The 23,705-nt window shown below is 40.6% G+C and overlaps 1 protein-coding gene across 3 annotated transcripts in view; it reads left to right on the top strand.

Moving 5' to 3' along the window:
• Positions 1–23,021, top strand: part of LOC137333081 (sorting nexin-12) — a 29,147-nt gene extending 6,126 nt beyond the window's left edge. Inside the window, exons 2-6 of one of the 3 annotated variants that reach the window (XM_067997197.1) lie at positions 11,432–11,527; positions 17,642–17,766; positions 19,248–19,338; positions 20,077–20,140; positions 21,468–23,021. In XM_067997197.1, coding sequence (XP_067853298.1) covers positions 11,432–11,527; positions 17,642–17,766; positions 19,248–19,338; positions 20,077–20,109 — 345 coding nt within the window. In that variant the 3' untranslated portion in view covers positions 20,110–20,140; positions 21,468–23,021. Of the gene's footprint in view, positions 1–11,431; positions 11,528–17,641; positions 17,767–19,247; positions 19,339–20,076 lie in introns of all 3 variants that reach the window. The other 2 variants (XM_067997196.1, XM_067997198.1) reach the window with 2 other exon arrangements.
• The last annotated feature ends 684 nt before the right edge of the window (positions 23,022–23,705 follow it).

Genomic DNA, 23,705 nt, shown 5'->3' with positions numbered 1-23,705 from the left:
TTCTGAGGGACAGTATAAATCATCATTTAGGAAGGCATGGATTAATCAAGGACAGTCTGCGTTGTTAAGGGAAGGTCGTGTCTGACTAACTTGATTACATTTTTTAAGGAGATTCAATGAGGGTAGTGCGTTTGATGTAGTCTACATGGATTTTTAGCAAGGTTTTTGACAAGGTCCCACATGGCAGACTGGTCAGAAAAGTAGAAGTCCATGGGAGCCAAGGGACAGTGGTCTAAAATTGGCTGTGGCAGGAAGCAAAGGTTAATGGTCGGGTGTTTTTGTGACTGGAAGGCTGTTTCCAGTGGGGTTCCGCAGGGCTCAGTACTAGGTCCCTTGTTTTTCGTGGTATGTATCAATGATTTAGACTTAAATGTAGGAGGCATGGTTAAGAAGTTTGCAGATGATACAAAAATTGGCAGTGTGGTTGATAGTGAGGAGGAAAGCTGTAGGCTGCAGGAAGATATCAATGGACTGGTCAGGTGGGCAGAAAAGTGGCAAATGGAATTCAATCTGGAGAAGTGTGAGATAATGCATTTGGGGAGGGCCAACAAGGCAAGGGAATACACAATAAATGGGAGGATGCTGAGAAGTGTAGAGGAACAGAGGGACCTTGGAGCACATGTTCACAGATCCCTGAAGGTGGCAGGACAGGTAGATAAGGTCGTTAGGAAGGCACAGTTAGCCTAACTTCAGTAGGGAAAAAGCTAGAGTCTATTATAAAAGATGTGATAACAGGACACATAGAAAATATCAGTGGCATTAGACAAAGTCAACATGGATTTATGAAAGGGAAATCGTATTTGACATAGCTACTGGAATATTTTTGAGGATGTAACTGGTAGAATAGATAAGGGAGAACCAGTGGATGTGGTGATTTAGATTTTCTGAAGGCCTTTGATTAAGTCCCACATAAGAGGTTGGTGTGCAAAATTAAAACACTTGGTATTGGGGATAATATACTGGCATGGATTGAAAATTGGTTAACAGACAGGAAACAGTAGGAATAAATGGGTCTTTTTCGGGATGGCAGGCAGTGACTAGTGGGGTACCGCAGGGATCAGTGCTTGGACCCCAGCTGTTCACAATATATCAATGATTTGGATGAGGGAACCAAATGTAATATTTCCAAGTTTGCTGACGACACAAAACTAGGTGGGATTGTGAGGAGGATGCAAAGAGGCTTCAAGGTGATTTTAGACAAGTTGAGTGAGTGGGCAAATACATGGCAGATGTAGTATAATATGGATAAATATGAAGTTATCCACATTGGAAGGAAAAACAGAAAGGCAGAGTATTATTTAAATGGTGATAGATTGGGAAATGCTGATGTACAAAAGGACCTGGGTGTCCTTGTACACCAGTCACTGAAAGCAAACATGCAGGTGCAGCAAGCAGTTAGGAAGGCAAATGGTATGTTGGCCTTCATTGCCAGAGGATTTGAGTACAGGAGCAAGGATGTCTTACTGCAGTTATACAGGGCCTTGGGGAGACCAAACCTGGAGTATTGTGTGCAGTTTTGGTCTCCTTACCTAGAGGGAGTGCAGTGAAGGTTCACCAGACTGATTCCTGGGATGGCAAGACTGTCATATGAGTAGAGATTGGGTTGACTCGGCCTGTATTCATTAGAGTTTAGAAGAATGAGAGAGGATCTCATTGAATCATATAAAATTCTGACAGGGCTAGACAGATTGGATGCAGGGAGGATGTTTCCCCTGGCGGGGGTGGAGGGGGTCCAGAACAAGGGGTCACAGTCTCTGGATACGGGGTAGGACATTTAGGATTGAATTGAGGAGAAATTTCTTCACTCAAATGGTGGTGAACCTGTGGAATTCCCTACCACAGAAGGCTGCAGAGGCCAAGTCACTGAATATATTTAAGAAGGAGCTAGATAGATTTCTAGACACAAAAGGCATCAAGGGGTATGGGGAGAGAGCGGGAATATGGTATTGAGATAGAGGATCAGCCATGATCATACTGAATGGCAGAGCAGGCTCGAAGGGCCGAATGGCCCATCCTCCTATTTTCTATGTTTCCTTTAGCTGAGGCATAGAATATAAGAGCAGCGAGGTTATGCTAAAACTATGTAAAACATTGGTTCGGCCACAGCTAGAGTACTGTGTACAGTTCTAGTCACTGCATTACAGGAAAAATGTGATTGCACTAGAGAGGGTACAGAGGAGATTTATGAGGATGTTGCTAGGACTGGAGAATTTTAGCTCTGAGGAAAGATTGGATAGCCTGGGGTTGTTTTCTTTGGAACAGAGGAGGCTGAGGGGAGATTTAGTTGAGGTGTATAAAATTATGAGGGACCTAGATGGATTGGATAGGAAGGACCTATTTCCCTTAGCAGAGGGGTTAATAACCAGGGGGCATAGATTTAAAGTGATTGGTAGAAAGATTAGAGGGGCGTTGAGATGTTTTCACCCAGAGGGTGGTGAGGGTCTGGAACTCACTGCCTGAAAAGGTGGTAGAGGCAGAAACCCACATCACATTTAAAAAGTGCTTGGATATGCACTTGAAGTGCCGTAACCTACAAGGCTACAGACCAAGAGCTGGAAAGGGGGATTAGGCTGGATAGCTCTTTTCGGCTGGCACTGACGCGATGGGCCGAATGGCCTCCTGTGCCATAAATTTTTATGATCTTGAAACCACGTTATGACACTAGTTGGTTATCACAGGGTCTTCAACATTGAGACCTAAACTGGGATTCAATCTGGAATGAAGAGGTGAAAACCCTGTTCATCTTTTGACTATAGGTCTTCTCCATAAAATATACTTGGGGGCAGTTTTAACTCACTTCCTAGTGGGTGTCAGGCATCCAAACAAAACTATGTACAAGAATTAGTGGAAATTGGGATGTCGCAAAGTCTGTTGGGGCAGTGTCTGATCCAACCCATAGTAGAACTGATATTCATCATGATGAGACACACATTCTAAAGTATCTTTCCTAAATAAGGACCATTTGGATCTAAATTACGAGTATTACAGAATTTTGGCACTTCTGCTTGACTTGCTCCAAGTTTAAATAAAATATTCCTGTACGAACACTCTGGACTAACACCAGCCTGTTTCCTGTTCTCTGCTCCATGATTGAAAGTGATTTCTTCAGCCACCTAGCTGCTACCCCCTGAAACTCATTCCAGCTTACCTCCTCCCTCCTGCCTTCAAAAATGTCGTCTTTGTTCTGTTTTTGCTTCCTGCTAATCCAAACTTCTCCCTGGCCTGTGCACTTGCTATCTACCACCCTGTAAAGTGCTATAAGATGTCCTTTTATGTAATGAGCACTGTAGAAATCTAAGCTGTTGACAATATTTTAAAATGAAAACTTTTTTATATTGATAGCAAGCAGCTGCATGACATAAATGTAGTATTACTGTGCACTTGCTTGTCCTGGTTGCCTCACATTGAAGACCATGTGAATACTGGCTTCATTAGCTGAGCCAGCAGTTGATACTTTGATCCTGCCATTTTGAGCCCCAAGGCACAGTCATTTACAAAAAATTATTATAAAATACTTGAGTCTAACATAATTAAGTGTACTTGTATATTAAACACAGGTGAGAGTATGTGTTTCTGTTAGAAACCATTCATTTACTGGTCTTGGGGTAGCTGTACTCCCATCGTTGCTCAGTCACCAAATATACTAGCCTCATTTGGAGTAGTGTTAATACATTGATTAATTGATACTTTCAGTGTAATTTCGTAACCAGTGACCCAATCAAGTAAAAATGTTTCCAAATGTCCAGTTTACCCTTTTTTTAAAAAAACGTTCAACAGTTGACTTACTATTTCAAAGCTCTAGTTACTGTATTCTATGGTGATAGTTTATTTGGCAGCAGAAGGATTAAGAAAAGCTTTAGTTTTAGATACTTGAGTTAGGAATGACTCCTAGATCCAGGTAGCTTACTGTCAAGCTAATCATTTCATGGATCAATGGGATGTTGTTGTATAAGGAAAAATCTTTTGACATGCTCAATTATGTTTAGACTTAACTTCCTCCCTTTTGTTGTGGATATCCTTCCTGTTTCCTGTGTTATCAAGCTGGACAAACACTTAAAAAAAAAACTCTGATTTACTCAAAGCATGTAAACTAGTTGATGTTAGCAGTAACTAAAACAAATGATTTTCACTTTTTTTTACTTCCCTGAGTCTATGGCTCCCAGTTGGCGGAATGGTGGATGCTTGTTTTACCTTCCTTCAACCTCTCGTGGATGAAAAGTTTAGCCCAAGATGCTGTTGGAGGTGTGTGTTTGCCTGCTTTGTTGGAGCGTGCAGTGTATGGCAGGAGTAGAGCATGCTTGCTTTGGGGGGGGGGAAGGAAAGAGAGAGGGACACATACATAGTGTTTAAAATCTATATTTACATTAATTTACACATCTCTAGTTGCTAATACTAACATATCTTGGTGTTCTGCGCTAGGCTTTATCTATCACTGAGGCAAAATCTCCAGGCCTACAAAATTAAAGGCCAAATGAGGAATATGTGCAAATAATAGTTTACATCTGCATTGCATGGACTTAGGGCAGGGGCTGCATGTGCCTCATGAGTTACAGTTTAGATATCTTTGGTCTATGGTATGATGTAATTTTTTCAAAAAAGTTACTCTTGTGGAGAGTCCCATGAGTAAAGACTTGTAATACTGTGAGTAGAAATGGAAAGATCTATGAACATTTTATAATAAAAAGAATTCATATTTCTCTTGGACAAAGAGTTCAATAACTTTAGACCTTAGCCATCACCCAGGGGACGTAGAGTGGGTGTGTAGGGGTCCAGGTGGATGGGAGGTGAGTTGATGCTTCAGGCATGGGCCCTTTTGAGGCACAGCTGTGGTGGGAGTGGGTGGTCAGTTGCTAGGGTGTTGGTCTGTTTTTTTTTGCCCCAGAACTGGTGGACTTCACTGTTTCCAGTCCTTACCTGTTTTCATTTCAGACCTCATACGTAGTTTGTGCTTTTACCATCTTGGTTATTTGCACATTCTCTTCTAATGCCTCTTTGCCTTGCAATAATTGTCTTTTTTTATATCATTTAACTGATTTCTGCTTTTCTGTTCAAATTTGCTGGGTGTTCATCCTTCAGTTGGAGTATCTGTCTGTCTTTGCATCCTATGAAGTGGCTTACTATTCTTGTGCAGTTCTGAAGAGAATGCACTTGAAATGTTAACCTGTTGTCCTTTGGATGTTCACTGAAATGTGTATTTCCAGTGATTTCTGTTTCTACATAAATTTTCTGAACTGCAGTGAGAGAATGTGCACAGGCTTTGCAGTCTGCCTGTGGAAAAATAGGGTTTACCCTCATTCCATTATGAATATAGGGATTAAAACAGTGGTGCACTTGCACATTTAGCAATGGTAGAAGCAGTACTGATCTGACTGGTGACTGTAGTCCTGTGTGTGTGATTTGCAGAGTTTGCCCATTCAGCAGAGACTGGTGTGGGCTTTTATATGTAAAATATAAGCCCACATCAGTCTTCTTTGAATGGGACAACTGCATATTTGTGCATCCTTAACTTTGAATCCCATTCTGCTACTATCCTATGGATTTGATTCAGCATTTGTTAATTTTTTTAGAAAACTGGGTTTTTATACACAGGAGGCATGAATATTTAAAAGATTATCTTGTATTAATGTACATTTGCTGTTTATCTTGAGAGCTGTTAACTATACTCTAGTTCATGATTCTTGGGATGTGGATAATGCTGACAAGGCTACATTTATTGCTGGCCTCAAGTTGCCCTGAGGAAGGTGGTAGTTGACCTTTTTCTTGAACTGCTCCAGTCCTTATGTTGATATTCCCACAATGGGGTTATGTAGGAATTCCAGGATTTTGACTCCGTGACAAAGAAGGAATGGTAGTAGTATATATCAGGATGGTGTGTGACTTGGATGTGATGGTGTTCCCCTGATATTACTGCTCTTATCCTTAATAGTAGCAGCTGCAACGCCTAGAGATGCTGTTGAAGCAAGTTTGGCAAGCTGCAGTGCACACTGCTACCACAGTGGTGAAGGGGATGGGAATTGAGTCCAGTGGTGGGGGCATTGAACTTGTTATAGCTGCACCCATCCAGGTGAGTTGAGTTTTCTCCATTAACGCTCCTGACGTGAGTGGTCAGTTTCTGCTCTGTTCATGCAGCCATGCTGTTGATGTGGCTGGTTCAGTTAAAATTCTGGTCTCTAGTGACCCCCAAGATGTTGGTAGGGCACTGGTGATGCTGTTGAGGGTTAGGCACAAATGACCTCAAGGGTCTCCTTGCTAAAAAGATTTTCTTCTAGGGGACTGTTGGCACCCCTATCAATGCTATTGTGGAAAAGTGTCTGTCTACAGCTATAGGTTGGTGAGGGCACGTTTGAGTAGGTTACTCCCTCATGTTGGTTCCTTCACCTACCACACAACCAGTCTGGCATCATGTTCTAACAAGCCATGTGGACACTGAAGAATCCCATCCAGAGTACATTCTGTGCCTTTGCTTCCCTTCCCTTAGTACTTCCTTCAAATGGTGCTCAACTGATACATTGGTTGTAGGTGGTGAGCAGGAGATTATCTTGGCCATATTTTGGCCTGAAGCTATAAGACTTAATGGAGTCCAGAGTCAATGTTGAGGATTCCCAGGGCTATGCCTGCCTGATTATATACTACTGTGCTATGGCTTTCCCCCACCCCCCCCAAGCCAGCCAGTGGGACAGGACATGACCCAGGATGGTGATGGGAGTCTTATGAATTTGACTGATCACAAGTATCAGGCTGTTGCTTGACTTACCTGTGGGATACCTCTTCCAGCTTAATACCGGGCTACAGATGTTGAAGACTTTGCACAGCCAACTGTGCTGAAGTGGCTAATACCCAGCTCAGAGTAACTTGTACAACAGTTGAAATGAACCATATGATCCATCACTAAAGCTTTACCCTATTTCCAAAAAATGAAAGCCAGCAATGAGGTTGCCATTTAAAATATTAAAGAACCATCATGTATCCAATGGTCCCTTCATGGACTGTATTAAAACCCAGCCACAAATGTAAATCTGCATAAGTACTTCCCACTTCCTGGATTTACCTTGGTCTACAACTCTGCTGCCAGTCTATGGATTCCTGGAATCTAAAATTAAAAGTCAACACAAGGCCCGAAAAAGAAATAGAACTTGCATTTATAGTACTTCCTTCAAGTGGTGCTCAACTGATACATTGGTTGTAGGTGGTGAGCAGGAGATTATTTTGGCCTGAAGCGCCTTGCATGACCTCAGGACGCCCCAAAGTGCTTTACTGCCAATACAGTACTTTTGAAGAAACGTTGGGGAAAAATGGCAACCAATTTCCATACAGCAAAGTCCCTCAAGCAGCAGTGAGCTAATGGCCATATACTGTGCTTTTTAATGTTGATGATGTGGAGATGCTGGTGATGGACTGAGGTTGACAATTGTAAACAATTTTACAACACCAAGTTACAGTCCAACAATTTTTATTTGAAATTCACAAGCTTTCGGAGGCTTCCTCCTTCCTCAGGTGAATGTGGAAATGAAATCCTCGAACCCTTTGCATTTATAAATCACAGATCAATACCTGGTGATTACAGATTGCCTTGGCAACGGGCAGTTGGAAAGACTATCAGTGTGCAGACAGACAGGTGTTACCTACAGGGCCACCGAATATACAAACAACCAAAAAAAAAAAGAGGGGCAGAAACATCCAGAAGGAAGAGAAAGACAGCAAATGACCTGTTCTATTAAAAACAGATAACTTTTGTTCGCTGGTGGGGTTACGTGTAACGTGACATGAACCCAAGATCCCGGTTGAGGCCGTCCTCATGGGTGCGGAACTTGCTTATCAATTTCTGCTCGACGATTTTGCGTTGTCGTGTGTCTCGAAGGCCGCCTTGGAGTATGCTTACCCGAAGGTCGGTGGCTGAATGTCCTTGACTGCTGAAGTGTTCCCCGACTGGGAGGGAACCCTCCTGTCTGGAAATTGTTGCGCCGTGTCCGTTCATCTATTGTCGCAGCGACTCTTTTTAATGTTGATTGAGAGATAAACATTAGCCAGGACTCTAGTGCTCCTACTCTTCAAATAGTGCCATAGCATCTCTTGTGCCCACCTGAGAGGGCAGATGGGGCCTCGGTTAAACGTCTCATCCGAAAGATGGCACCTTTGACCGTGCAGCACTCTAAGTACTGCAGTGAAGTGTCACCCTAGATTATGTGCTAAAATCCCTGGAGTGGGACTGGAACCCACAACTTTCTGACTCGGATGAGTGTGCTACCACTGAGCCAAGGCTGACACCTAATACAGATGAATGTTTATTTATTTCACCTGAATTGCTTCCAGCTATTTTGCTTAACATCAATGACTCTTTAATATATGTCTTTTGAACATGGGAAGCTGATAATTGTTCTGTCGCTGAACTTGTATGTACAGATGGTTACCTCAGACAATTAAGCAATTATTAATGAAATTTGTGAATTTGATCAGTGTTTCTATTAAAGTATAGTCTTCCCCTAAGCATGAGCTAAACTTCTTGCCAGACATTTGATTGGCTTCAAAATAATGATATAAATTGTATCCCTACACCATTTTCCTCCTCCTTCCCACCCATTTACTTGCACATTTTATGTATACTGAAGATAGCAGTTGGGCTCATCCACCCTGCAAGCCAGTACTGGTTCCTTAGGCCACCTAGAGCATGGGGCCATGCTTGAGTTGTGTAGGAGGATATTTATAGTTAGTTCTCCTTTCTCACCTCTTCCCCCTCCCCAACAACTTTGGAGATGAAGAACTTGCTTTCTAGGGGAGAAAGGGGGGAATCGTTAAGTTCTTTTAACCCAAGTTTTTAAAAAAATAACCTGCTCTATTGAAAACATGCACACAATAACTCCACGCTAGCTTATCTCTGCCTCACAGACTTTGAGTTGGGTGTGAGTTTTATCAACTGAGTAAGAAGCTTGGCTTATAACTGAAAGTTGTATGCTGGGAGTGACATACCCTCACTTAATCTTTCTCTCAAATAGCCACTGCAAATGGTTAATATTTTGTAAAGTAAACTAATAGGGTCCTGTAGCTAGATGCTAAGTCAACACTAAAATCACTTTTTGAAACCAGTTAGCCAGGAGGTCTTTATCGCAATAATTTGAATGGCTAGTGTTTTCATGTAGATCTGTCCTTCCATTGCTGTTGGTTCACTACTCTCTTAATGAAGAGATACAGCAACTTTAGGGATGGCTGTAAAACTTACATCAACTGAAGGATTCATTTCATTAATTGATATAATTTTCACATACTTCAATCTGTACAAAGACCTGCTTGGTGTCTAACCATAAATTTTTGGGATTGTGCTTTGGACAAATTGAACTTATTCTTTAAACAAGTAATGTTGCTTTTACATTGCTGCGTCTGGGAGAACAAACTAACTCGCTCTCCCACCGTTTCACGCATACGCAGACTGGTTGTGATGTGCCAGGCTGGAGTAGAGTTGTTATGATTTTGCACGTGCCTCCCTCAGGGAAAACGCAATTTCTTTTTTTAAAGTCCAAAATAAATTGCACAATCCAGCTGCCATCTTTGTAGAAACCTAAGCTACAGGAGCTGGTGACTCAAGATCACTATGAAAATAGTCTAAGTATGTTTGAAAGTTAACTCCATCCTTCAGATATATCAGGCAAGGGTGAATCACCTCTGATCAATTTAATATCTACAGATCTTGCATCCTTACCCAGGATCCCTTCAAATAAAGAATACTGAGAAGGGGGCTAGGAGTTAAGAATGCACAAACTTCATTGTCTTCTCTTCAGTAGGTAAATTAAATTAACTTTTTTTTGCTTGCTTGCCTCACCGCAACTTGTTTTTGAGTAAAGGCAACAACTTTTATGTTCTTAAAACCACTAGGATCTTTGATTTTCAATGTAAAGTTTAGTAAACTGGTTATACTTAAGCTAGATTGTTTGATAAAACAGTCGATCGAAGAATACGCAGTCAACGAAACTTTAAACAAATTTCCTAGCACTTAATCTTTTTTTAAAAAGACGCAATAACATAGATGGAGACTAAACAGAATTGGTACTAACCCAAACTTCTTGCTGTCCTTTAAATATGCTTGGTTTTCTTGGCATATATAGTGAATTCATTACCTACGGGGTTTATGGTTCTGTTGGTTTGTGCACGTGTGGCATAATATGTGTACTACATTGTTATAAAGCCTGGTAAATTGATGTACTGTTTTCTAAAATCAGTTGCAATACTATTCTAGGAGAAACTGTTTCCTTATGATTTAAGACCGTTTGAGTTCTTTCTACGAATGTTAGAATATTATGACCCATTTTGGCTGCCCTACTTTAGGAAGGATGTCAAGGCCATGCAGAAGAGATTTTCTAATATTGGGAATGAGTGGCTTTAGTTATAGGGAGAAACTGGTTCTCAGGCTAAAAGGAGATCTGGTAGAGGTGTTCATGATTGGTGGAAACTTAATACATTTGAAAGCTGGTTCTGCTTGTGAATGACGTTCTTGGTCTCTTTTCCCCTCCCATGGCATTCGTACTGCAGGTGACCTTGAGTTTAAAAAGCGGAAACCGCTTGAGGAATTGTAGGACAGTCAGGAGAGGAACCACGAGAATAATGCTATGGAGGTGGGGAGTGGAAGGAACGCAGAGGTTGAAGGATTAGGAGAGACAGCAAGACCTCTTGTAGTCTGTCACTTGCATAGTTGGGTGGAAATTATAGCAGCTAAAAGGGCAATTATTTGCAATGACTGTGGTCAAAAGATTGGATTTTTAAGGGAGGGGCTGGAGAAGGTAGTTCTAAAAGTGATGGAAATGGTACCTGAAGAAAGGAAGTTGATTGTTAGTGACCATGGGGCTGAGAAGGGAAACTTGGATGGTGAGCTTACTGGAGGAAATTAGTCTGAAGGTTGGGAGTGAAACTAGAAAGTAGGAGGGAAAGGGACAGGAACACGTCCTTTATTTTTGGAAGTTGAACATGAGCTACTTGAATCTAGAAGCTGGCGATGCAGTGTGTGGAGTGAGGTTGGAGGATTTCTCTCTTCCCCAGCACCAAGATGCAGTGCGTACAGTAAACTTCCCAATTTCTGGCTCAGAAGCAAGAGGCTGTTTCCTTTTTCCCCCTTCCTGTTGGTGGAATAACACAGCAGTAAGTGAGCCCTTCAATAGGAAAGGAAATTAAGTACTCCGTGCTATACTTGCTATAATACGTCACCCGATTATTTGTTCTGCATGTACCATGTGTCGTGTTCCATTGCTGGTATAATAAAACTGGTTTATATGCAGGGTGTAAAAGTTACTCTGTACAATGTATTTTTGATGCTGTTCTGAGCTCTAATAGTGTAAATATCTTTGTATTGGTACAACAATTGCTTTGTTGTGCATGGAAGAGCTTTATTTGTGTTTCGTTTGGTGTACAGAACTATGTCAATCTTAAAGCACTCTTCTTTGTTTTGCAGACAAATCTTCCCATTTTTAAGATGAAGGACTCATGTGTGCGCAGACGATACAGTGACTTTGAGTGGTTAAAAAGTGAATTGGAGAGAGACAGTAAGGTAATGGCCATAGGAAAGGTTGATAGGTGAATTTGAGGAGAAACTATTGGGATATAGATCTTAGACTTGATTCACGTCGTTTGAGAGCATTAACTTTTTTTTTACTTTTTAAACACCACTTTCCCTGTGCAATGAAAATAGGTATCAGCAGAACTTGTGATCAATGCAGTAAATGGATGTACTTTGATTTAAAAGACAGTTTTTTTTTAAAACTCATTTTTGCAGCTCCATTCATCTGTTGAGTTTTAACTTGGCTTATGCAATTGAATTGGGTGGAACATTTGCTTCAGAACTTCTCTAAGGCAAATGTAAGAATGAACATAATTTAATTTATATAGTGCCTTTGACATTCTCAATGTCGCAAACTGTTTTACAGCCTGTTGACCGGAAGTCACCGGTTAACGGTTTTGGCTTAGTACACAGAAGAAGAGTCAATTCTCTCTTAATTCTCAATTCGCTTTATTAACGTTATTAGATCATGTACATACCGCTTATACGTCTAGTTAGATATAGGCATGTAGTTTACAGCAGGTTATCCAGTTTTATACTCAAACTAGGATTTAAACGCACACCCACTAGGTTTTTCTGACAACACTCCCAGAGTGGTCACAGAATAGAAAGGATATTATATTACCCAGAGAGGAGAGACACTGCTGGCCAGGCAATTCTCTTCCTCACTCCCGACGTCGTCTCTACGTCCCTGACTTAAGGTTCCCACTTCCACGAGGGTTAGTCTCCAGAGTCTCCCTCACAGACAAACACACACCAACAAAAACATACACACACACACACACACACACTCTCTCTCTTGCTCACAAACAAACAAAGACACACACTGGGACCAAACCAGCAATTCTTCAGTTTTATTCCCCAAGTCTGTCTTTTCGAATGATGCTGTCTTCTCCGGTTGGCTCAAAGTTGCTGGAGTGATCGATGTCATCCCCTGATTGGCTCTGTTCCAAGGGCCTAGGTAGCATCACCGTTCCTTTGTCTCTCTAAGAAGCGGAACGAATTCAAACCGGTTCTGGCCAGTTCAGACCAGTGACTGAACTCCAGGTCACCTCAGTTCAAAAGGTCAGTGTCTTTGTTAGCACTTCGAATTAAGCTCAATAGGTTTTTGCAGCCTCTGGCCAACAAGCCAATGAAGTCGCTTTGGGATGGAGAGCACCTGACTTTTTAGTGGTTATAATTCAGAATCATAAATGCTTGATACTTATCACTATCCTGCCTTGTTTGTAGGCTATCTAGTGTTACTGGCTTTGTGGGGGGGGGAGTAGAAAATGTACTTGTGTAATGCACAAGTCATGTGTCAGCTAGCAATCTATAGAAGCCCAGGCATCATATTTGGGATATTATGCTCTGGGGTTTTTTTGCCCAAAATTGCACCATCCACAAAGTACAATTTTGACAGGTTAGTTTTCCAAAGGGCATTGATAAACTCCAACAAACCCATGAGGGCATTTCATGGTCTGGAGAATGCATCTGACCACAGGCTATAGTAAAACCCATCTGCATGAAGGTTGAACAAGTCTGTGGAGTGTGCTGCATAGATGAAAGGTGACAGTGTGGAATATCTATCTAAAATATTTAGAGTGGCAGGCATGGACAGTATTCATGCTGAATTCCTAATACTGCTTTAGATTGGGGAGGAGGGAAGAGAGAACAGTGTCAGGAGTTACTGACTAACATGAGGCTAATGAATAGGCAAACAAACTACTTTTTTGGAAGCACACATTCTCTTAGAGCTCAGTGATAGCTTTCCATAAAGGGGAAATCTTGGTGAGGGGTCAAACATGTGCTGCTTCGTTGACTAATGACCAACTAGTGACTCTATTCCTTTAGAGGTGCATCTAGCTGCTGCAGCAACTAGAAATATAAATTAGATGTTTTTGTTTACCTTTTAACAAAATGTGACTCTATCCAATGTTGTCTTGTCTGCATATATATTGCTAATGTTTGGTTGGATGGTTGAAGGAACTGAGCAAGGCAGTAGAGTTCTGATATCCAGTGACAGAATTTGCCATTGTGTATTGGATGTTTGACTTCTATCTGTATTGGAATAGTGAATGGCAATGGAACAGCACAGGCTGAGAGGGTGACCAGTGTAAAACTAGTGATACGCAAATATTTCAAAGTTGTATTGGCAGAAAAAATGTCTTGCAGCATTCTAATGCTAGTCATAGAATCATAGAAAATTTTCGGCACAGAAGGAGGCCATTTGGCCCATCGAGTCTGCGCTGGCCAAAAATGAGCCACCCAGCCTAATCCCACTTTCCAGCACTTGGTCCGTAGCCTTGTAGGTCACGGCACTTCAAGTGCACATCCAGGTACTTTTTAAATGAGTTGAGGGTTTCTGCCTCTACCACACTTTCAGGCAGTGAGTTCCAGACCCCCACCATCCTCTGGGTGAAAAACTTTTTCCTCAGCTCCCCTCTAATCCTTCTACCAATCACTTTAAATCTATGCCCCCTGGTTATTGACCCCTCTGCTAAGGGAAATAAGTCCTTCCTATTCATTCTATCTGGGCCCCTCATAATTTTGTACACCTCAATTAAATCACCCCTCAACCTCCTCTGTTCCAAAGAGAACAACCCCAGCCTATCCAATCTTTCCTCATAGCTAACATTCACCAGTCCTGGCAACATCCTCGTAAATCTCCTCTATACCCTCTCTAGTGCAATTACATCCTTCTTGTAATATGGTGACCAGAACTGTATGCAGTAGTTAAGCTGTGGCCTAACCAGTGTTTTATATAGTTCCAGAGTAACCTCCCTGCTCTTATATTAGCTGAGACATAGAATATAGGAAAGTATTCCATATGCTTTCTTAACCACCTTATCTACCTGTCCTACCTTCAGGGATCTGTGGACATGCATGCCAAGGTCCTTCACTTCCTCTACACCTCTCGGTATCCTCCCATTTATTGTGTACTTCTTTGTCTTGTTTGCCCTCCTCAAATGCATTCTCACATTTCTGCAGATTGAATTCCATTTGCCACTTTTCTGCCCATCTGACCAGTCCTTTGATATCTTCCTGCAGTCTTCAGCTTTCCTCCTCACTATCAACCACACGGCCAATTTTTGTATCATCTGCAAGCTGCTTAATCATTCCTCCTACATTTAAGTCCAAATCATTAATATATATCACAAAAAGCAAAAGACCTATTACTGAACCCTGTGGAACACCACTGGAAACAGCCATCCAGTCACAAAAACATCTGTTGACCATTACCCTTTGCTTCCTATCACTGATCCAATTTTGGATCCAACTTGCCACTCTCCCTTGGATCCCATGGACTTGTACTTTTTTGACCAGTTTGCCACGTGGGACCTTGTCAAAAGCCTTGCTAAAATTCACATAGACTACATCAAACGCATTACCCTCCTTGTTACGTCCTCAAAAAAAAAATTCAACCAAGTTAGTCAGACGCGACCTTTCCTTAACAAATCCGTGCTGACTGTCCTTGATTATTCCGTGCCTTTAAGTGATGGTTTATCCTTTCCTCAGAATTGATTCCAATATTTTGCCCACCACAGGTTAGACTAACTGGCCTGTAATTACTCTGTCTATCCCTCGCTCCCGTTTTAAACAATGGTACAACATTAGCAGTCCTCCAATCCTCCGGCACTGTACCTGTATCCAGTGAGGATTGGAAAATGATGGTCAGAGCCTCCGCTATTTCCTCCCTTGCTTTTTTTTTTATTTGTTCATGGGATGTGAGCGTTGCTGACAAGGCTAGCATTTATTGCCCATCCCTAATTGCTCTTGAGAAGGTGGTGAGCTGCCGCCTTGAACCGCTGCAGTCTGTGTTTAACAGCCTGGGATACATTTCATCCAGGCCTGGTGATTTATCTACTTTCAAAGATGCTAACCCCCTTAATACTTCCTCTCACTGTTTATCCCATCCAATATTTCACACGCCTGCTCCTTAACTACAATGTCTGCATCATCCCTCTTTTGTGAAGACAGACGCAAAGTATTCATTGAGAACCATACCAACATCTTTCGCCTTCACACATAGGTTACCTTTTTTGGTCTCTAATAGGCCCTCTTCTTTCCTTAGTTATGCTCTGCTTTTAATGTATTTATAAAACATCTTTGGGTTTTCCTTGATTTTACTTGCCATTATTTTTTTCATGCCCTCATTTTGTTTTCCTAATTTCCTTTTAATTTCACCCCTGCATTTTTTATACTCTAGGCTTTCTGTAGTATTGAGTTCTGTGTCTGACAAGCTTTCCTCTTCTGCCTTATCTTGCCCTGTATGCTCCTTGACATCCAGGGGATTGGCAGTCCCACCCTGTTTTTGTGGCAACATGTTTACTCTGCGCCCCTTGAATCTTCCCCTTGAATGCCTCCCACTGCTCTGACATTGATTTACCTTCAAGTAGCTGTTTCCAGTCCACTTTTGCTAACTCACTTGTTAGCTTAGTAAAACTGGCCTTTCCTTAATTTAGAATTTCAACTCCTGTTCTTTGTCCTTTTCCATAACTATGCTAAAACTAACTGAATTATGATCACTACCATCAAAATGCCCTCCCACTGATGTTCCTTCTACCTGCCCAGTCTCATTTCCTAAAACTAAAGGCTCGTGTGTAGTAACCATCTTAATTTCTTCATATTAGTATGTTTGTAAGTGGAGAAGCATCCACTTTGAATCACAGAATCTTACAACACAGAAGGAGGCCATTTGGCCTGTCTTGCTTATGGTGGCTCTTTTGAAAGAGTTGTCCAATTTAGTCCCACTCCCCAGCTTTTTCCCTATAACCCTGCAAATTAGTCCTCTTCAAATGCATGTCCAATTGCCTTTTGAAAGTTCCTATAGAATCTGATTCCACCACCTTTTTCAGGTAATGTGTTCCAGATCTTAACACCCCTCTTTTTTTTAGAAAGTCCTCATTTTCCTTCTAGTCCTTTTGCCAATTATTTTAAATCTATGACTTCTGGTTCTTACCCACTTGCCAGAGGAAACAGTTTCTAACTACTTGCGTATCAAAACAACCTCATTTATTTTGACACACTCAATTAGGTCTCCCCTAAACCTTCTGTGCTCTAAGGAGAACAATCCCAGCTTCTCCAATCCCTCCACATAACTGAAGTCCCTCAACCCTGGTGGTATGCTGGTAAACCACCTCAGTACCCTCCCCAAGGCCTTGACAGTCTTCCTAATGTGTGATGCCCAGAATTGTGTATACTACTCCAGCTGATTTTCAAGGTTTAGCATGACTTCCTTTTTTTTGTCTTCAGTGCCCCTATTTACAAAGCCAATTGTCCAATATGCTTTCTTAACTGCCTTATCAACTTGCCCTGTCACCTTCAAAGATTTGTGAATATGCACCCCCAGGCCCTTCTGCTCTTGCAACACCCTCAAAATAGTACCATTTTAGATTACACTGCCTCTCCATGTTGTTCCTCCCGAAGTGCATCACTTCATACTTCGCATTAAATTGCATCTGCCAAGTGTCTGCCCATTTCACCAGTCTGCTACTATCCTGCTCACTATTTACTACGTTGCCAAGTTTTGTACCATCCGCTAACTTAAATTATACTCCCTCTGCCCAAGTCCAGGATATAGATATAGATAGAGAGATGGAGATCGTCCTATTACGGACCCCTGAGGGACCCCACTGCATGCTTCACGTCAGTCAGACAAACATCCATTCACCATTACTCTGCCCCCTATCCCTCAGCCAAATACATACCCAAGGTACTGCTGTCTCTTTCTAGTACCATGTACTTCTATTTTCCAAATAAGTCTGTTATGTGGCACTTGCGGACTTCCAAAAGGCATCTGATATGTACAACATCTACTGCACTACCTTCATCAACTCTCTTACTTTATCAAAGTACTCAATCAGATTAGTCAGATGTGATTTGTCTTTAACTAATCTGTGCTGGCTGGCCCTTATTAACCCATGCTTCTCCAAGTGAGAATTAATTTTGTCCTTGACATTGGTCTCTTGTTGTTTTCCCACCACTGACATTAGATTGACTGGCTTGAAACTTGGCTTTCCTGAATAGATTGTGATTTTTAAAATGCTCTAGTAGTGGGAACTAGATACGGGAATGTTCTATGCATCAGTTTTTATCTAATTTTTTTTGTATAATTCATTACAGATTGTTGTGCCACCATTACCAGGAAAAGCTTTGAAACGACAGCTTCCATTTAGAATGGATGAAGGAATTTTTGAAGAGTCTTTTATTGAAGAAAGAAGAGTGGGATTAGAACAATTCATTAACAAGTAAATTTTATGTGCCTAACTCCTACACATCCTTTCCATAAGGAAGATTCTCAATAATTTTAATCTTCATTGCAGTTCTTCATTACATGCAACTTCATTCCTGTGGAAGTACAGGAATGTATGGGCAGCTTCATGGTGACCTGTAACATCCCTATCTTTCAATAGCAGGAAAGGACCTGTTGAAATAATATGGGGGTCTACCTCCAGCTATTGGTCCTGGTATTGCAGTATTACTGAAAGCAGTGGTTGGGTCTACTACTGTAGTACAAGGTCTTGTAATACCAAAACTGGAGTTCCCAGTAGGTTGAATACATTTTTCAAAGTTGAAGTTTTTACGGGTAAATAGTTAAAGATTGCGGCAATCAGTGGAAACATTGACCAGCTGGCATGGACTTGAGATTTACTTGAAGAATGAGGGAAGTTGAATTTTTAAAAAAAAATTATTGGAACATTGAATGCTTTGCCATAAGTGAGTATTGGAACAGAATATATCATTTAAAAGGGAATTGGTTAAGTATTTAAAAGGAAGAATATAAGGATGTGGGGAAAATGCAGAGAAGTAGCATTGCAGTAAATGGTTCCATTTGGGAAAAACTGACAAGTATAATAGACTGAGTGGCTTCCTCTGTGCTGTAATTTGATTATACAAGTGTGTTGTGAATTATTCCAAACAGAGAAATTCAATTACAATCCCTATTCAGTGCTTTAATTAGCTGAGGCAGTTATGGATCATCTTGGTGTCTCCAAAGCTCTGAAGAGGTGTGTGGTTGGGGGTGGGGGGTGGTGGAGAGGACTACTGAGGAAAGCAGAAATTGGACAAGATTCCCATTGGGTGCAATCAGGGTTTAGCTGACAGTGATGTTCCACAGTCAAATATCTTAGGCTTTCATCAAAAAATTGCTACTTGGGTGAGCTACTGCATGATTGCTGGCTCCATTGAACCATATCCCCGCATGGGTCACTACCTTTTGAGAGGAAGGGAGAAAACCGAAGGACGTTTAGCCATCTATACAGTACATTGGATCAAGATGGTTGCCCAATTTTGATGTTTCTCTCTTTCTACTTTTAAATTTTCTTCAGATATTGGAGGGACTTTTGTCTTGCCCCCTTTTTAAAAAAAAAATTTTTGTTCCTCCTCAGTTTCCTGTGGGAAAACACATGTCTTTTTGGTCAACATATGACTCTAATGTTTGAGATTTAAAAACTAGTAACCCAGTGATTTGCACCAAGCATTTGGATGCAAGGCTATTCTATGCTGCCTCCCCATTGCATTTTTTAATGTTTGAGGTAAGGGAGGCATAACATTTTGCCATCATAGAATGTTACATCACGAAGGTGAATAGCAGGGTTGGCAGTGTGTTGCTTGCCCTCTTTATACAGGAACAGTAGGTGGCCTGGAAGAGGAAGGATTGGGGGTTTAAATCCAATGGTAGTAGATTGCTTATAACTTTCCTTGCATTTAACTTTCTCCCTCTCTCTAGAATTGCAGGTCATCCTTTGGCCCAGAATGAACGTTGCCTGCACATGTTCTTACAAGAGGAAAGCATCGATAGGAATTATGTACCTGGCAAAGTACGTCAGTAGGTCATCTGGGTGCTTTGGTCTTCCCTCCAGTGAATTACATTTATTTTTACACTAAAAGTTATATATTCTTTCATTCTTATCACTTACCTCTAATCTCAACTGGTACTGGTTTCATGACAGTATTAATGTGGCTATTTAACACCACTTCTATCCCACTATGTTCCTACAGAGGTAGCCTGGGGCCTGTAGGTTCAGAAATGAGCATCAGGACTTGTGCTGTTGGTTTGACTTATCTTGGTCTAAAAACCAGAGCCTACTATATCAGATTGTTCAGGCTCTCCATTTTTCTCTTTTTCTTCTGTCACATCTTCCACCCCAAGCCCATCATGACTTCACTTGGAGGAAAATAAAAAATCATTAAAGTTCAGCTCACAGACCTCTGGATGTTAAATACAATTTCTAATTTTTGTATGGCTTGATTCAAATGCAAATCGTGTTTAAACTTGTAACTGTTCATATTGTAAACTGCTAAAGCTTCTGTGCCCTGCAAATGTTTGCTATCTTGAAAATACTACTAGAGAACAATTTGCCTAAAGACTCTAAGCTCTTCCTAAAGCTTTTACCTTGAAGGTATCTTGATAGATACTTAAACTAACCAATCCCACTGATCTTGAGTAAATGTGCTCCAATTAACCCTTCCTCTCACTTTTGCCAGTGTTCCAACACATTTTCTCTGTTCTGTGATGCACTGAATGGCTTTTTACAGAACTTGTTTTTTTTTTAAAGAGCCCTGTAAATGGGACAAAAGTAGAACTGTAAGATGCCTAAACCCATGGAGGAGGTCTACAGTGTAAGTGTTTACAGCTGTGAGTACTTGCCTGTAACTAAGCTTTAACAAATTTTTATGTACATAACAAAACTTTGGTCAAGTCAACATGTCTGCTAGTTATGGTGACCTCACACCCTTGATGTTTATTTATCTTGGCCACTTTCAGCCAAAAACAAGAATTTCTAGGGAATAGTAAATAATTTGGGTTTTCCTCACTTTTAAAAGGATTTAAAATATCAGTTGTACTGCAATTGTTCTCTTTGGTGTAGAGTTGCTGAGTGTTATACCTTGCTGCAAAATGTATATAAGCTTTATTTAAAAGGTCTTGAGGTGCAGCGTCAACTTGGCAAATGACAGTTGTTGGTTAACTGTTCTCTATCAAAGTAACTGTTCGCTATTACATATTCAGTAACACCTTCAATAAGGTGTTTTAAAACATTCCTGCTGATGTAAAACTAAATTTGAGGGGAAAAAATGTACTGGAAACTATTATGCTGGATGTTGTGCTGGGAAGGGTGTGTGAAATGTTATCCTTGGCTCCGACCATAGACTTTAAACTGCATCAGATTAATTTCTGGTTTCTAGTCTCTTAATATTAGTTTTCTTCAACCCCATGCATGTTTGTACTCCCAAATTGTATTTCCTTGTCTTTTGTGTTACGGAACCAGGGAAGTGAAATGCTGCTTGTTCAACTGGAAATGGATCATTGTGGAAACTGTTTTGTGATTGCCTCCAGTACTCAGATTGTTGACCTTTTTATATTCTCTTTAAAAAAAATGATTAATTCTTACTGTGGGTATGGTTGGTTTGGACCCTGCTAGCTAAATTTAAAATGGCAAGTTTTTTTAGAAAAAAAAATGCTATTTTTATTAGCACACGATGTAGTGGAGTGCTAAACCAATATTCACTTATCAAATTATTGCCTAAAACTGCTCTAACTCTAAAGGACTGCAAATAAATCACTGGCATCTTTTACCAGTAGCTGCCTTTTGATCACTGGCTTAGTTTAAGATTGAGCTGCTTTCTCTTTGTTCTGCTATAGACTTGTTGCTTAGCTTTAAGTGATGGTGTTTCAGGTGGACTACAATGGTATGTGGTCAATTAATTTGATTTCTTTAATGAAGATAATCAATTCACTACAACTCCAGTTGTTGACCCTCTTAATTTATGAAGAATCTTGCAAAATAATTTGCACACAGCCACACTGTGTATTTGGGTATATAAAAAGCTAGTTTAAAAATTGTGTGCAAACAGCGGGTTGGTTGGGGGGGGGTCTGTCTACTTCAGTCAATAGTCTACTTCTATTAAACTGCCAATTTTGTGATTATATTTTTTTTCCCTAATCCAGATTCTGTGTAAATGGACTGCTAAAGACTAGTAGGGGAAGCAAATCTGAGTCACCTGCAGCTGTTTGGATGGAAAGGCTGTTAACCTGAAGAAAATTGCAATTGTTAGTCTCAATGTTTCACTGTGTTGCCCCTCTGTCTTGTTGCTCTCTTTTCCCTTCCCTTCCCTCTGACCTAATTAGCTTTACTTTCCTCTTTACTACTTATACTGGATACTCTTGCATGTGGATTCCTTTTGCTGTTGACACTAGCATTTAGTCACCCTAATATTGCACTCCTGTCCATTTGGAATTGAGCAGCAGTTGTAGTTTTTGCTTTCAACTCCATATTTGGGGAAAAGTTTAACAAATGTGGTTCCACCTGGTGTGGGGGGGGGGGGGAGGCAGGGAGAAGGAGACCTCAACTGCTCGGTAGCTGAAGCAGATCGGTGATCTGTCAGTTGTTGATGCTGATTTACTCTTTGAATTGGAGCCTCCATCTTGATGTAGTCACAAAATTTGACTCTAGATGAAATTGCCTCCCCCCAGAAAAGGAGTTATTTTTCTTTGGAACTGGAGCTTGAAGTCTGTGTTCTTCCATTGTTCTCTTGCAAATGGGTTACTACCACACATTGTCATAGCTAGGAGGTTTAAACCCTCACTAAGGACCTCCCTCACTGAGGACCTTGGAATTTGGAGCCTTTGACATTCAGCCCTGAAGGGGATAGCAGAGTTTGAATGTGGCCATTGCTAGTCTGGAGCAATGACTGGAGCTGGGGAGGGAAGGCAGCCACAAACAGTTTGTGAACGAAGATTCTTGAGATGAAGGGACCTGTGTAGCCTGGACCTCCCCAGCTGCATGATGACATGAGAGTGAGGGGAGGAAAAAACACAATCCACTCTGATTCTCTTGGTGGCCCATTGAGCTAGAGATGTGCTTAATAGTGCAGGTTAAATGGATTTGGTTTATCCAACCTCATAGCTGGTTATTTACTTTTGAGGTATGGAGTTGTAATTGAAACAAATGCATTAACATATATCATTGGGACAATTAAAGTTTATAGTTTTTGGGAATACTGTACTAGATATATATGAGAAACCTATCTATGGATGGGTACATCTAATCCTTTCTGCACTTAATGAAGACTATCATTCTCTCACAATAACATGCTTTGGGATGATGCTATAGGATTATCTTTGCCAAAGATAATTGCAAAATGCAATCTGTCTTTTCCCTCTGAAACCAGAAATGAATCTGATTGTTTTGTATTGTTAATATGAGGGTATACTGGCATATGGAGCTGATAGTTGAATCTTTATCTTGTATTCAACCAACATTACCAATTATAATGGTGTCCTCCTGAGCCATTCCACACTGAAAGCAGAGTTCCTTGTGAATTAATTCATTTATCTTTGTACTATTTGGTTTTATTTTTATTTAGATGCCTTTGTATGTCACTGGGAAAGGATAACTCTTACTATGTTAAGCAGCCTTCTCTTGATCCAAAGTGATGTCTGATCTGTTCAAGATAATGTGTACACTTATTGCATTCATATTAAACCACTGTAAAACCACAATTTGTGCTGGTCTCTATTTTCATACGGCATACAAAGTTTGCATTACTATAGAATTCCTGAAACACAAGAGCCATCCTGTAGTTGGGTTGCCAATGACCATTGTAAATTAGTTTTCAGCTGTTTTTATTGTTTCACCCCACCAAAAAAATGTACAGTGGGTCTTTTAAGTATAAATAGTCTTTTACAATAGTGTAGACTTTATGCTACATATTTATTGTAGTTAGTTGGACAGTTTGTGATTCCAGGTAATAGTATTCAAATTTCTTAACCGCTTGGTTCCAGCAGATTAAGATTGACAATCAGATTTTGCCTTTATTGGTCTTCACAATTAACTGCAGATTGGCTTTAGCAAATAAAGGAAGAGTTCAACCCTAATTTGATCAATAACATGAAATTTGGGTGAATAGAGGGGGGAAAAAAACAGCAAATGTTGGAAATACATTCAGTAATATTTCATGGTAGGGATGCTCGCTGACTTTAATGATGCATTTGTATTTTTAGTCTTTAAGTTTTTGCAATTCTTATTTTCATCACTGAAGATTTAAGTGCCTAAAGAATTTTGTGGTATTTATTTTGTAGGTTCAGCCATCACCTACATCTGTTAGGTTTTGTCCAAGCACCAATCCATTAAGACTTTGCTATCTCTTGCATGTACTAACGTTTTTGGGTTTTTTTTTACTTTAC

The sequence above is a fragment of the Heptranchias perlo genome, chromosome 15, assembly GCF_035084215.1.
Source record: "Heptranchias perlo isolate sHepPer1 chromosome 15, sHepPer1.hap1, whole genome shotgun sequence".
Lineage (NCBI taxonomy): Eukaryota > Metazoa > Chordata > Chondrichthyes > Hexanchiformes > Hexanchidae > Heptranchias > Heptranchias perlo.
This window is presented reverse-complemented; position numbering and strand designations above follow the sequence as displayed.